Source organism: Opisthorchis viverrini (assembly GCF_000715545.1).
Source record: "Opisthorchis viverrini unplaced genomic scaffold opera_v5_356, whole genome shotgun sequence".
Classification (NCBI taxonomy): domain Eukaryota; kingdom Metazoa; phylum Platyhelminthes; class Trematoda; order Opisthorchiida; family Opisthorchiidae; genus Opisthorchis; species Opisthorchis viverrini.
In genome coordinates this window covers 196,760-210,388 of record NW_008752007.1, presented here as the reverse complement: position 1 = coordinate 210,388, position 13,629 = coordinate 196,760, and the positions used below count along the sequence as shown (strand labels likewise).

Below are 13,629 nucleotides of genomic sequence, written 5' to 3'. Positions count from 1 at the left end.
TTGCAAATGATTGTATTTCGCCAACTATGCTTTATTGTTCCTGTGTGTCCCTGCCTATACTCAAACTCATTCTTCCCATCCTTGAACCAGTTACCGAACCTAAACATAAATTTCCGGTACACCCTCATACTCGCTTTTTTCTCTAGATGGATAAGAATGTGGTTGATTATGCATGGAACTCATCCTTCAATACGAATCCGGGAAGAAACAGATAAATGCCAACACATAAGGCACGTCATAATTTAGAGGGAATAATAGCCCCTATCTTTCGTTCTTGCTCACAGCTATAAAGTTGTATTAGAGTAGGGATCTTTTCGAGTCAATAAAATACACACAGAAGGCAGTTACTTCATGAAACGTCCTTTTATGCTAGAAATTGGAGACTAGCTAGCTAAACAATACATCAGATACAAAGATTTTTCAGCAAGGCTTCCTTGGGGTTTAATCTGAAGGTGCCGGATTTTTTTCGTTCACGGCGGTCTCTCGGAAATGTATCCAGAGGTTGTAGATGGCTGTGGAATTAGTAGAATTGTCATTTTCAGCATTCTCGTTTGATTAGCTCTCTTTCTATCGTGGCGCATTTATTCTGTTGAGCATACGTCACAGGAAGACTGTTGGGTCAGCTCGTAAGCAAGGGACCTCCGGCTTGCTCTGGTGGAGTAGTGGTAACACGCTCGTCTCGCATGTCAACCCCCCGGAGTTCAACTCCCGCCACGGACAAAGATATGCACTACTAATCAGCTCTAATATAAGTGGAACCCGAGTCCAGTGTTCCCTCTTTTGGTGTGGACTCACTAGAATTACCTTGAGAGGACATGAGGAGGAGTGTCTTATCCTCATCTTCCGGCATCATGTTAACTTTTTTTCTCTTCCACGACTGTCTAAAAATCTGATTTTTTTCTGAGTCTGCACAGTTAGGATAGCGATGGACAAACACAATGTCACGTTCATAAATTTACTATAACTACAAGTGACAGTGTGCTTCGGATCCTGATACAAGGGTGTGAATCTGCATGGGAAATATATATTGGCCAATCGCTGCTCCATCGAACCGATCAGAATTTGATTTGACGTATCCCTTCTATTTGCATTTCACTTATCTAGTAAAAGTAACCATACCATTAGGGCGTTGACACTAATGTCTGTCAAACGGAAGCAGTCGTGAAATTTGTGCGCAATTCATAAGGATTGATATGACCACAAAGTCCTAGGAAGCTGGTTCTGTATCGTACGCTGCGTGTGCATTTCAGGACCAGGGTCAGAGTTGACCACGACTTCATATAGCGTCCTTTATATTTAGCTATTGGCCGAATGCAGGAATTCGAAGTCAGCTTCTTACTGCTAAAATGTATGTATTCTGAAGTGAACTGAATTCCCTGAAACGAAGTTTTCAAGTGTTTAGAAACAGTGAACCGAAATAACAAAGTTTGAAACATTATCGCCACCGCAGAGAGTTTCATGCACACCCCAGGCTAAGTATATGGTTTTATGGGACCACTTTCAGTGTCAATAGCCTTCGACACAAGGCAGCCTACAATTAGATTACGTGTCAATGCGCACAGCGCACACACACATTCTGTTCTTCGTGACAATTTTTTATCTCACCACTTGCTAGGACAATCTATTTTGCAATTCAATCGGCAAAACATATCCAAAAAATAATTGTGAGAAATTCATCCATTTGCAAACCGAGATGGCAACAATAGGATGCTCTGAATACTCTGCCACATGTGCTGTTCTTGAACTGGGAGAGCAACTGAAGTGTGACTTTTTCTGAAGGCTTAGTTAATTCCATAGTCGAAGTGTTTCATCTTCATAAGTGATAGGGCAATCGTGATTCAAAGCTCGTCAATAGCTTGCTGCTAGCTTTTTTGAGCTTAGTTTCCGAGGTTCCGCTTAATGAACACGCTGTAAGCAAGTTTGGTCCGCCACCTTTTCGAAAACTAAGCAGGGGCCTACGTGGGACTCAGCTGATTCGGTCTTCTACACTGCTTTTCAATCAGATGTGGAGTTTTTAATGAATACTGGTATATTTAATAAACCCACATATCAGTAATTGGGACGAAAACTGCAACATCGAGTTATCATGCGTTTGTTTATTAGGACCAAGTTTCATTACCCGCAAGGTACGTCACAAATGTGACAAGTCCCATCTTTAAGGTGCCGTGAGCAAATCTTGGGTTTATTTATTATCCAAACATGATTAATTCAAGGAACCAATGTGGCGAGATATTGGTTGCCACATCAGCCGGCACTTGACAGCTAGCAATTGTTTATTGTTATACACATCTCCTCCTTTCCTCCCTCAGGTGATCAAATTATATGCGTGGGAGCCTTCTTTCGCCGACGAAGTTAGTCGATTACGAGGGGAAGAAATGCGATATCTTCGAAAGTTTACCTATGTGCAATCAATATCTTTCTTGTGGAATTGTGTTCCATTTCTCGTAAGCAACTTTTCATCGATGCGTGTGCGCGGTTTTATTCTGAAACTCCTAATGATGTTCACTTCTTGCCACTCGGTGATCTAACAAAGAGCTCTGATTGTTTTGCGTTTTATCGAGGAGAAAGTTAGCTAAATTTTCAAGATCGATTACAGTGATTCAGCCCCCAGGGGTTTTCAGTCGGAAATCTTGGTTCTGCAAAATTTGTATTCTCGAAGGAGGCATATCTTCTTCTGAGTAAACAAATTCGCACTAATTCCACTCATCTTGTTATACACATCTCCTCCTCTCCTCCCTTAGGTGATCAAATTATATGCGTGGGAGCCTTCTTTCGCCGACGAAGTTAGTCGATTACGAGGGGAAGAAATGCGATATCTTCGAAAGTTTACCTATGTGCAATCAATATCTTTCTTGTGGAATTGTGTTCCATTTCTCGTAAGCAACTTTTCATCGATGCGTGTGCGCGGTTTTATTCTGAAACTCCTAATGATGTTCACTTCTTGCCACTCGGTGGGTGTGGGCTGTCCATCACCTAGGAGAATCCAGAACGAACGCTTTGTGACAGTCTTCCATGAAATCATTGAACCAATGTGGGATGACGGAAACGTCCTGCGTTTCCAATTCGCAGGACCGATTTGACGAACGCTGACATAATAGAGCCACAAAACCGTGCGGGGATGTTCTAAAAACACCCTGAGTATAATGCATCTCTGCGTAAAACTGTGCACTTCATCTTGCACTGATTTAACGGTACCGGCAGAAAAGCTACGATTGAGAAAAAGCAACCACTTATGCTAGTACATGTCAACAACATGGGATAGGTGTTACAGCAGTGACTGCACACGACTGTTGTATACTTGCGTGCAGTTAAAATCCGTCTGATGTGTCTATTGGAGCGTACTGACATCCCGATTGCCTCCTGTCCATCATTAGTTCGGGTCCATAGTAATTTCCATAGATTTTTGTCAATGGTATCCACCAGCCCTTGCTGTTTCCCGAATGATGAAACTGATATTCTTAGCACTTGGTTCTTCTGCTATCTTGAGTTGGAATGTCATGCATACCGTGGTACTGTGCTGAAGCAGCGATCTAAATTTACCGCGGTTTATTTTCCGATTTCAGAAATTCTCATAAGGTAGTTTCTACCTTACTGTGTTGTTGGTTTTTCAACAGGTGAAGGAATATCTATACTTGTCAAACTGTGCAGTTCACACAAAGTCTTCACTGTTTGCAGTTATTTGGACGCGACTTACAGTAATGCCTGCTGACCTTCACTGACCTTATTGTATGTGAATGTCAGCTGTGTGCTTGCGTCTGTATTCAATGCTTTGTTCTCTTGCGCGCCCGAACTTGGTTAACAGGTTGATTTTCCTTTGAACTGAAGATTTCCACCTGTGGGTTGTGCGCTCCAAATAAGAGGCGTTGCATACATGAGGAATGCGTGTTAATTCATTTTGACTTCGTTCCCTGAGCCACGCTCATATCAGCTCACATGTGTTAGTACGGTGTTCCGTTCACTTGCTTATCATAACTTGGTCTTGGTCTGCTGTCCACCGCAGTGTCTGTTTGCCATCTTTGGGCTCAAGATACATGCCGTGTTTCACCATACATTCCAACCTGAGCTGCTCACTTTATTCTAACCACTTTGGTGTCGTGGACGTGCATTTAAAATCCTGACCGACGAATTATCGAACACACTTACGTGTGTTCACAGCGCATAGCCTCTGAGTTCTCAAGAAGGTGGAAGCTACGTTTGTTTCTTGGTCACGCTGAATGCTGCGTTGACTACCGCCGGAATCGCTGACGTCATGTTCTGTGGATTACTTTAGATTGTTTTTCCTTGGGAATGCAGTGAGTTTTCTGACAACCCTAGATGGGATGATAGAAGCTGTTGCCAGACCACGCCGGACTCCAGACAGTATGGCAATCAGCGGTAGCAAACGAATGTTTGCAACAAAGTTAGATCAGGTGTTGTACGATTTTCTTCTACGAAGAATGGCAGAGAAATCTGGTGGATTTGAAGGCCCAGCAGATGGAGAAAGCTTTCGCTGCAGGAAACACCCCCTTGTTTCCACTGATTCGATCAGCTGGTCAAAGAAGTCAGGTGTCAGAAGAACAATGTGCATAAAAAACGAAACGGCAATTTATTCCCTCAACCGTCGTCTTGAACGGTCGATCGAGCACTTCAAAGAACAGTTCAGCTGGTCACCTTCGACACAACCCTTTCCCTCGTTTCCAATGATTCGATCAACCGGTCAAAAGAAGTCAGGTGTCAGTAGAACAATGTGTGTAAAAAATGGAACTGCAATTTATTCCCTCAACCGTCGTCTTGAACGGTCGATCGAGTACTTCAAAGAACAGTTCAGCTGGTCACCTTCGACACAACTCTTAGAAGAACCAAGCTTGCCTGGATGGACGATTGAGAGCAACCCGCCATCAGCACCCGATATCCAGCTTGAGATATCAATCCTAGTCCAAATGATCTGCACCGGCGGCTCGTCAAAGAAGATGGCGAGGTCCTGGTAAACGGTCGAATGACCGTACTGCAGGTTTGGAACGAAAACAGAATATTAGCCGACCGTATTCCCAGTTTTTTAAAAAAATACGAACGTCGTGTGAAAACCTTCGTGGTATCAGCCTGGTATCCGTAGCATCTAATATTCTCTCTGGCATTATTTTGCGTAGGTTGATAAGTTATCGGGAGAGACAGATTCGTGGGAATCAAGCTGGGTTTCGCTCTGGTCGGGATGCATCGAGCATATATTTATCTTGAGCCAAATTCGTTAACAGCGCCACTCTTTCAGACTTCTCACGTTGGTCGTTCTTCTTGATGGATTGATTTGATTACGTCCAACATTTCTACCAACGTTCACTATTTGTACAGTTTTTTGGTGTTACCTCGAGCCAGAAAAGAGCGGACAGGAAAGAGAGAATGTGTTCCATCTATTCTCAGCACGTATTGATATTCACAGAAAGTGAACAGTGGTCTATGATATCATAAGGATTTACGAGGTTCACCTAATAGTGTATTTATCGATCGTAGCCCTGAACACATGCCATTTTCATTTGTCTTTTTCGACAAAATCAATCTAACATTCGTGTACAGAAAACAATGTTTGTCAGTCTAACCTACGCATTTGTTCCTCGTATCCCTTTTCTATTTCAGGTTGGCTTGTCCAGTTTCGGCGTGTACATATTCCTCGCAGAAGGTGGTGTACTGGACGCTCAAAAAGCCTTCGTTTCAACCAGCCTGTTCAATATCCTTCGGTTTCCACTTTTCATGTTCCCAATGGTAACCAGTAACCTGGTTCAAGTGAGTATTGCACTCCTAGGTTGTCCGTCTGGGAACGAGTGCTATAGATATGCGTAACGTGTTACCCATCAGTACTAGTGGGACTTATCGAGTGTGTATCCATGTTTCTGCAGTTTCACTGATCCTGCCGTTTCAGAGTAACAGCGGCAAGAATGAAGTGCTAATTAAGTGGGAATGATATGGATACAAATGGATGACCGTCAGATGAACCACTGTTTTTGGGATCTCACCAGAGCTATGAGCGGCGAGTATTAAATAGTGGGCAGATGGATCACTGTTAGTGGGGACAAATTTGTTATGCACGGTTCAATCATTCACGCTGTAGCCTCCCTTCTGACGTGGCATCTTGAATGACTCGATACGGCCCTGATTTGATTTGGCTAACAAAAGCACATAGGGATATTTTTCAAATTACAATAAACTCAGAGGACTCAGGGAATCTTTCAGACTGACCGCATCCGTAGTGTCTACCGGTTAGATAACAGAGTTGGGAATTGTTTTCGCTTCCACTTTTGAAACCTGCATTTATCTCTCAAGCAACCTTCACCCTGAACATGCAATCTCAGTGACAGATAGTTTAATTATGCATAGTACTGTCATATGAAAATGAATTTTAATTCGAAAGATAATTTGGGGGGCACGGGATTTTTTCCCGTTGCATTTCCTATTCGAGAAAACAAAAGTCTCAGGACCAACGAGGGTACACTGTCATATTACATATTTTCGATTCACTCTGCAATGCAAGGCACTGTCCTGGAAATGTCTTGCTATTGACCCAGATGTACCATGGCGCATCACTCTCAAGAAGAGTTTTTTTTCATTATCACAACTGATACGTGAACACGCTACCATCGCCAGTTGGCTAGACTTGTCTTCACTTCGTCGAAAGTCTAGCATTGGATAGGTGCGCAGCACCATTCATTAGAATATCTCGCAGTTGAAATACCGATCGAGGGTAATTCAACCGGAGACAAGATGAAGCAAGGAGCGACAGCTCACTATTTTTTAAATACCTCAGTAGTTTCTAATGTGTATTTTTACGTGCTTGCCGCCGCCGTTATATAAACGTTAATCTTCATGTGAACTTATGGCATTCGGTGGTTCTTATTCAGGTATAGCCGACCGAGAAAAACACTGAGTCCCACTAACTTGGATGGAGGGGATTGACGACAGTTATACAAGATCACTATGTAATGCTGGTTAGTATGTGTGGAGCACGTATTTGCAAGGATAGTAAATATCTGAGACAGTCACTCTAGGAAACGTGCAAAGACATCCTACCTCTTCGCAATGGAGATTGTTGACTACCACCGGGATAAGGGTAGAATTTCATTGTCTCAGCGCACGAAACATGTGAAGCGATTGTTACTACTGACATTCAACGAGGGAACTTGTGTCAGGGAAACGCTCTGAATTCCAACAAATTTATTTTCTCTAGAGGTGAGATGTAATGACAACGAGTCTCAACCACCCTTTACTCGAAACTGTTGTCCGCATGTAATCATACACAGTTCAATAAATTTCTCTCAGGATTATGTTATTTCGACGGCTTACCCTGGCGTGAGGCCGAAATTCTACATAATTGATCGCAAGAAAGTTTGCCTCTATACTGTGTAGTAACAACTAAACCTCAAGAGCGCTCAGAAGGGATTATAGACAGAAAACTTGGCACCCACTGTGGATTGGACGACAACAGTTCGTAGATCACTGGACATCTGCGCACATTGACAGCACAATTAATTGTGCGGAACCGGATGTGCTGCGCGTGGAAACACTAGTCCAATGTGAACTTGTATGAATAACGTCATCAGACAAACTCGCAGAGGCATTTTTGGGTCGACTGTAGGCCTAAAAATGATTAGGTTACAAGACACCACTTATCGATGAGTTACGGCCTAATCCGTCATTTCGTCCGGGACTATTGTACCAGCGCTCACATAGCAGCTCCCGAGCAACACCAATTATCGATGGGTTACGGCCTCATCCGTCATTTCGTCCGGGACTATACTATAGTACCAGCGCTCACATAGCAGCTCCCGAGCACACCGTGGACGCATTTCACTGGCTATGCTGTTTGTGACAGAGCTGTGTGACGCAGGTACCGACTAAAAAGTGCCAAACTTACGTCAGTCCGGCTGTTTACGTTTAGTAAGTAGACCGATGTACGTACGCTAATGACCAAAAAGGTCGACCCTACTAAAGCATCTGGGTCCTGCAGACGTTCACGTAATGTTGGCTGCACTGAGCCCCTTTACTCGATTTGTAGCACTGAGATTTACCGTGTCTCAGGAATTCTCACTGTCATGTAGCTAACCAAACTTTTGGCCGCTTTGTCGCTTTGTGTCTGTATGTATGTAATGCAAGTAGGGATATCTCACTAGCGGGGCTTTTGAGAGTTTCTGAGTTTTTCACTTAACTCTGGTTAAACCGTTCATTTTTTTAACCTGTGGACTAAACCAATGAATCTGCATGAATATGCGGCACGTCAGCCATCATGAAACAGTGTTCATGGCACTAAACTGCTGTTGTTATTCTCCGTTGAACGTTCTGTTTGCTGATTAGTTTGAGTTGACCAATTTAATATCGGTTACTTACACAGCTCGACTTTATTTGCGAATAGACGTTCAATAGAACAAGTTTCCAGCTGCGGATATTTACTCCATTGTGACGTAGGACTAACAGCAATTGTTTTTAGTTACAAATATGAGGATTTTTTTAATCACGGGAAGCGCACTGAATGCTAGATAAAACCCATCGTCGAGTAGTAGCGGCCAGAAGCGGTAGAGGAAAACTAGGTCGGATAGGGATGCTGAGTCTAGTGTAAGTCCGATACCGATGAAAAATTATTGCTCATTTTTGGACATTTTGGTCACACTGGTGCACAATTTGCGCAAGTTATTTTTTGTGCAGGTCCTTTAATAAGGATCGGTACACAGTGTGAGGACTTCTTTCCAACACGATCCCGTTTACATGGGAGTCACTGCGTAGAATGTGCGTGCGTCCATGCATCGCCTTCTTGACTAGTCGGCACGCACGTTCAACCCTGAATGCCGCAAGTAATTAACGTGCATGAATCTAAAAAGGAGAGGGCTGCCTTCATTGGATAATTCGTATGTTAAAGGTTCTGCTTTCTGTAAGTCTAAGAAGCTCACCGAATGGAATGAGTCCCCAAGCCACCTGAAGTTAGTTGAATTTAGTTGGTCTGTCAGTCCTGCCCCTCATAGTTTACGATCGACCCGAATAATTACAAACGAATTGGTGGTTGCAGCACATTTTGCAACGAATATGTTTGTCGCTTCACTGAAAAACAACTTTTCCACGATCGAATATTACCTGCTTTATTCCCATGTCTATTCGGTTTGCTTTGACCGTTTTAGTACGTTACTCACGCTCTTACTTGTCGGTGTTCGACCCTCACTAAACTGGTAGACAGTATCACAGAACTATATCTGCTTATCCTGTTTGACTTGGCTCTAAGACCTCTGTACTTACCTTATGAAAAAAATTTACCCTACGGTTGCAGTTATAAGGATCATAGCAAGAATTTAAGGTGAATACCTGATAGCAGTCAGTGTACAGGGGTGTTCATTGCAGTGTGCTTTATTACTGTTATACTAAATGCTCAAAATGTAATACATTCTCCCTAATCATAGTGCTGTGGTTATGGTCTGGAGGCTGGATATGAACTGTACTACCGTAAAGGAAAATCAGTTTCCTTCTGCTCGCATACCTAAATGCATACAAACCGGGGAATATTTAGTCTGGGACAAGGTGGAGCACTCGACAGATTCTATCATTATGCCGATTCTTCAGTTTTCAGACTGAACTCCCTTGTCATAACGATGTACACTCTGTTGTTCAAACTTTGAACAGGAAAATGTAGAGTGCAGCTGTTTGGTGCTTTCCATCAATTACTCTCATCAGATGGATTACTTTTTAGATGGACCATCCAGCTTTCAGCGATAGCTAGTGAATTTGTTCTCACAACATTTTCTCTGCAGACACCATCACAGTACTCTACAATGGTGTTCTTAGTCACTGGGGTTTTTATTGCATTTTTCCATCTGTATGCTGTCCCTTAGCAACTAACAAAAATTTTGTGTTTCGCGACCCATTGAATGAGTGTTCCACATACGATTCACTTTACACAGACCTACGTGTCACTTCGTCGCATCGGCAGATTCTTACGACGCACTGAAGTCGATCCCAATTCATGTTCACATGAAGATACTCCTGGAGTTGCAGCAGTAATCGAGCGTGGTGTACTCGGTTGGGATCCCGAAGGCGAACCTATCCTACAAAAGTGGGTCCACATCACTCGTTACTCTCCTTGCTCGTTGTGTGTCTCTCCACTAGTGAAACATCCACTTGCGCTTAATTCGCCTCTACTCGTCATTTTTTATCCTGCTTCGATTAGGTTTTTCCTTATAGCAGTGGTAAACTGCCCAGTTCAAAATGTTCGCAAACCAATTGATTCATTCGTTCTAACCCAGCCAGTGCACCACTTACTTTTCTCTACCGAATAATCGTATCAGCTGACTTTTCACAGCTAAATTGCATTTGCGTGTTTGACCCTACCTATTGTAACATTTAGTCTGCGCCAAACTAATACAATCATGCATTTTGTCGAAGAAGGTCAACTTAGTGGAACTCCAGTTTCGTTGTCTGGCTTCACTAAGGAGGAGACAGGGTACACGCTGCAACAATTCATCAACATTGTCATAGCAGAAACACAAGCGGTTGACTTCCATGCAAACTTCAGGGATGCCTTAATAAAAGATAGAAAGAAGGGAAAAGGCGAGGAAATAGTTAAAAGAACCTCGTCCTTATGGAGAAATGTCCCAAACAGTTGGTCACCACCTCCAGGTAGCAATGTAATAAACATTTCTTCGGTTTATGTCGGAGTAACTCCTTCGCCGAAAAGTCCTACACAAAGCGCTATTTAAACTCTTGCTAGCAGTGTTACAGAGGGTGACATCTCCCGTGGAGATTGCAATTATATTCAAGGTGACTCCACTAGCAACAGCCAGGGGGATTCGAAGATCCTGTAGCACCCAAGCTGGCTTTAGCCGATTTCACTTCGCGTTTCTATGCTTCAGCCTATCCTCCGCGACTTTTGTCATGTTTAATGTCAGTTTTCTCGACTTTTTGTAGTTAGAACACTGTGTAAACTTGAATTCTCGTGCGAATTGCCTCATTAGGACTCTGTTTTTTCCAACTCACAGTTCCGAATTCCCTTGAGCTGCATGGTGTTATTCGAGTACTATAAAGAAGAAGAAGGACTACTTCCACGTTCCTACTTTCGCAACCACTTGCATGGATGTTATTGTATTTGCCAGCTTTCGACACGTCTGGTGCGAACATTACTTTAGTCCTTTGTTGAAGGGACGTATATGCAACACAGGTGTACGCACCGATCCATATCAGAACCCACATTAGACACAACTACCGTAAGGCAAATGAACCGGAAAATGGATAATATCGGATGCCTACGTATTCTGCTGATTTTACTGCGTCTTCTGTGGCCACCATTAGTTTTTCATTTTATTCTCTTCCATTTTCAGTATTTCTATTCAGTTCCCTGAGGGTCAGTTAACCTCCATAATGGGTAAGGTTGGATCTGGTAAATCGAGCCTACTGCAAGCTCTCCTGGGTGAAATGGAGCTCTTCAACGGCCGCGTGAACGTAAAAGTAAGTAAATAAAACATTTGGGTGAAGTAAGTTTGATCTCCATTATATAATTCACACAGAAAAATGCACCGTGTGAAGTCATTGAGCTCTGATTTCAACGTATGATGACTCATTCAAATTTTTACCATTTGGTGATATCCAACTGTTTGGTTTTCTGGAGTTTGACAACACAAAGCAACACATTTTTAATGCCTCAAGAACCATTCTTTGTGTACATATATTGTATCATGGATAAGCTACAGATTCTTCAAAAGTAATCCTAAATAAAACAATGCAGTCGCTTCGCCCTTAAGGTATACGCGGAGTTTGTGCACTTTTCAGAGCTCTTGACCGTCGCAACAGGGAGACACTCCCTGTTGTTTACCTCAACTCACTGCATAGAAAAAGAAACCTTAATTTCATATGCCTTAATCTACTTATTCACCGTCACATTCCTGATTTGGAGAGGTGTTAATATGTGAATTTATCAGCAGAACGTTGATGTCCTCAATTTTTGACCACAGGTGAAACTGTGTATGCAGTTGCCTCCAAATCATTAAGTGCTTTAAACAAGAAGGCTAAGGATTTTTCGTCTTTTCTTGTTTGGAAATAACTGACTGTATGTATGTATGTGTAATTTTTTCTGACGCTAGTTTGCGTACGTTTCACTCTATTAGGAGCAACTGCGAGTGGAAATGGATGTAGCTAGTTCCTTTTAACTCCACGCATGGAACCCTCTTGGAGATGGTCTCCAAGTGGGCCAAAACCTCACTTGTTTTCCATCTCAGCTTGCTTTGTATTGAAAACCACTGAAAACCACTATCGTTACTCTCTGGGATGACAGGCTTAGGGGAGCGAGTGGAATGATCTTTTCTGAGAGGTGACTTCTTATGAATGGTAAACAGTCGTAAAGCTAGGAAAACATCTTTCAGGAAAAAATAATTCCACTTTGCGTAGCATACTGTTATAGTTCACTTTTAAAGAGCAAGTAAAGTAAATACAAGCTATAGATGCGGAAGGGTTACAGGAGAATATTAGATAAAACGAAGGAAGCAACCCCTTCGAAGTCGTGCCACCTACAGCTCCAGCCAGTCAAGATGAATATCAGTGTAGGTAAGAATGTTTGGTATAATGAAACACGCGTGTAAAGTGCAGCAATAATGCTAAATGCCCTTCAAGATGCGATAGGCGGCAGCACACTTCAGACTCGCACATCAGGCACAAAGTATCCGTCATTGGGTCAGGTGTGAAAGCCAGTCGCAAGAGTGAACGATCAGTGCCATGTACGACGCACAAAAATGTCATAAGTACGCTGAGAGTGAGAAATGGCAAGCGAACACAAGTCACTGACCGTGACATTAGGATGTCCCAGTCGAATGCCATCCTTGACGGAAAGCAGATCCCTCAATAAGAAATGATCATTGGTTGGTGTACCAAAACGTTGACGTAAGGCTGAAATTATAGCGAGGGAAAATTCGTCAGAACCACAATTCTGCTACTTCTCACTCCACTCAGTCACTCCACGCCCATCCCAGACTACGCTTATGTCTATCACAGTTGCTCGGCGCTCCCGAACAGCGATTAGGTCATGCGTGATGAAGGACGTCAACGTAGATGCTCCCAATTCCCCGAAGATGGTGTATGCCTTTCCAAACAGGACATACGAATTCCAACTTACATCAGTTTACAGGCGATCGAATTCTTCTCTCGCATTAAGCCACTTTTGTTGGTGGTACGTTGTCTGCTTCGCCAAACTACTGATGACCTTTACCGAACACTCTCATTTGGATCGTCCGGTTTAATCTTGAACATAATGAACTGGACGGTTGAACCATATTCACCGTTGTCCATATCGCAAAGCTAAGTAGGATTGGGGCGAACTTGAAGGAGCAATCAAGAGACTCCTCTGGTTGAAGTCCACTTGGGTGATTAAATCAGCTGAACCAACTGCCGACGATGTGTTTCGTTGTTGCTAGGCCCGTGCGGACACTACGTATAATGTTACAACACCGGTGGGAAGCAGAGCGGCTTGAATTCCGTGGGTTTCACGACTCAATGAAGGATAGGCTATTGGACCTAAAACTAAATGACTTGCGTGCTGGCGACATCGAGCGATGGCCCAGCTGATGAGAGTTGATGAAATTATGAGAAACACAATCGGTTTTCCTGTCGAACGGTTGCGATTCCTGTAAGGAAATTTTTCTC

The 13,629-nt window shown here is 43.0% G+C and overlaps 2 protein-coding genes across 2 annotated transcripts in view; one reads left to right on the top strand and one right to left on the bottom strand.

The window, feature by feature from the left end:
• Positions 1–13,629, top strand: part of T265_15097 (hypothetical protein) — a gene marked incomplete at both ends in the record, with an annotated part of 120,846 nt that overhangs the window by 42,278 nt on the left and 64,939 nt on the right. The window contains 4 exons of the mRNA XM_009176572.1: positions 2,310–2,444; positions 5,608–5,754; positions 9,906–10,057; positions 11,319–11,445. Of these exons, the coding sequence (XP_009174836.1) occupies positions 2,310–2,444; positions 5,608–5,754; positions 9,906–10,057; positions 11,319–11,445 (561 nt within the window). The remainder of the gene's footprint in view (positions 1–2,309; positions 2,445–5,607; positions 5,755–9,905; positions 10,058–11,318; positions 11,446–13,629) is intronic.
• The window catches only part of T265_15098 (hypothetical protein), a gene marked incomplete at both ends in the record, with an annotated part of 8,800 nt that continues 8,090 nt past the window's right edge, over positions 12,920–13,629 (bottom strand). Inside the window, 1 exon segment of the mRNA XM_009176573.1 lies at positions 12,920–13,069. Coding sequence (XP_009174837.1) covers positions 12,920–13,069 — 150 coding nt within the window.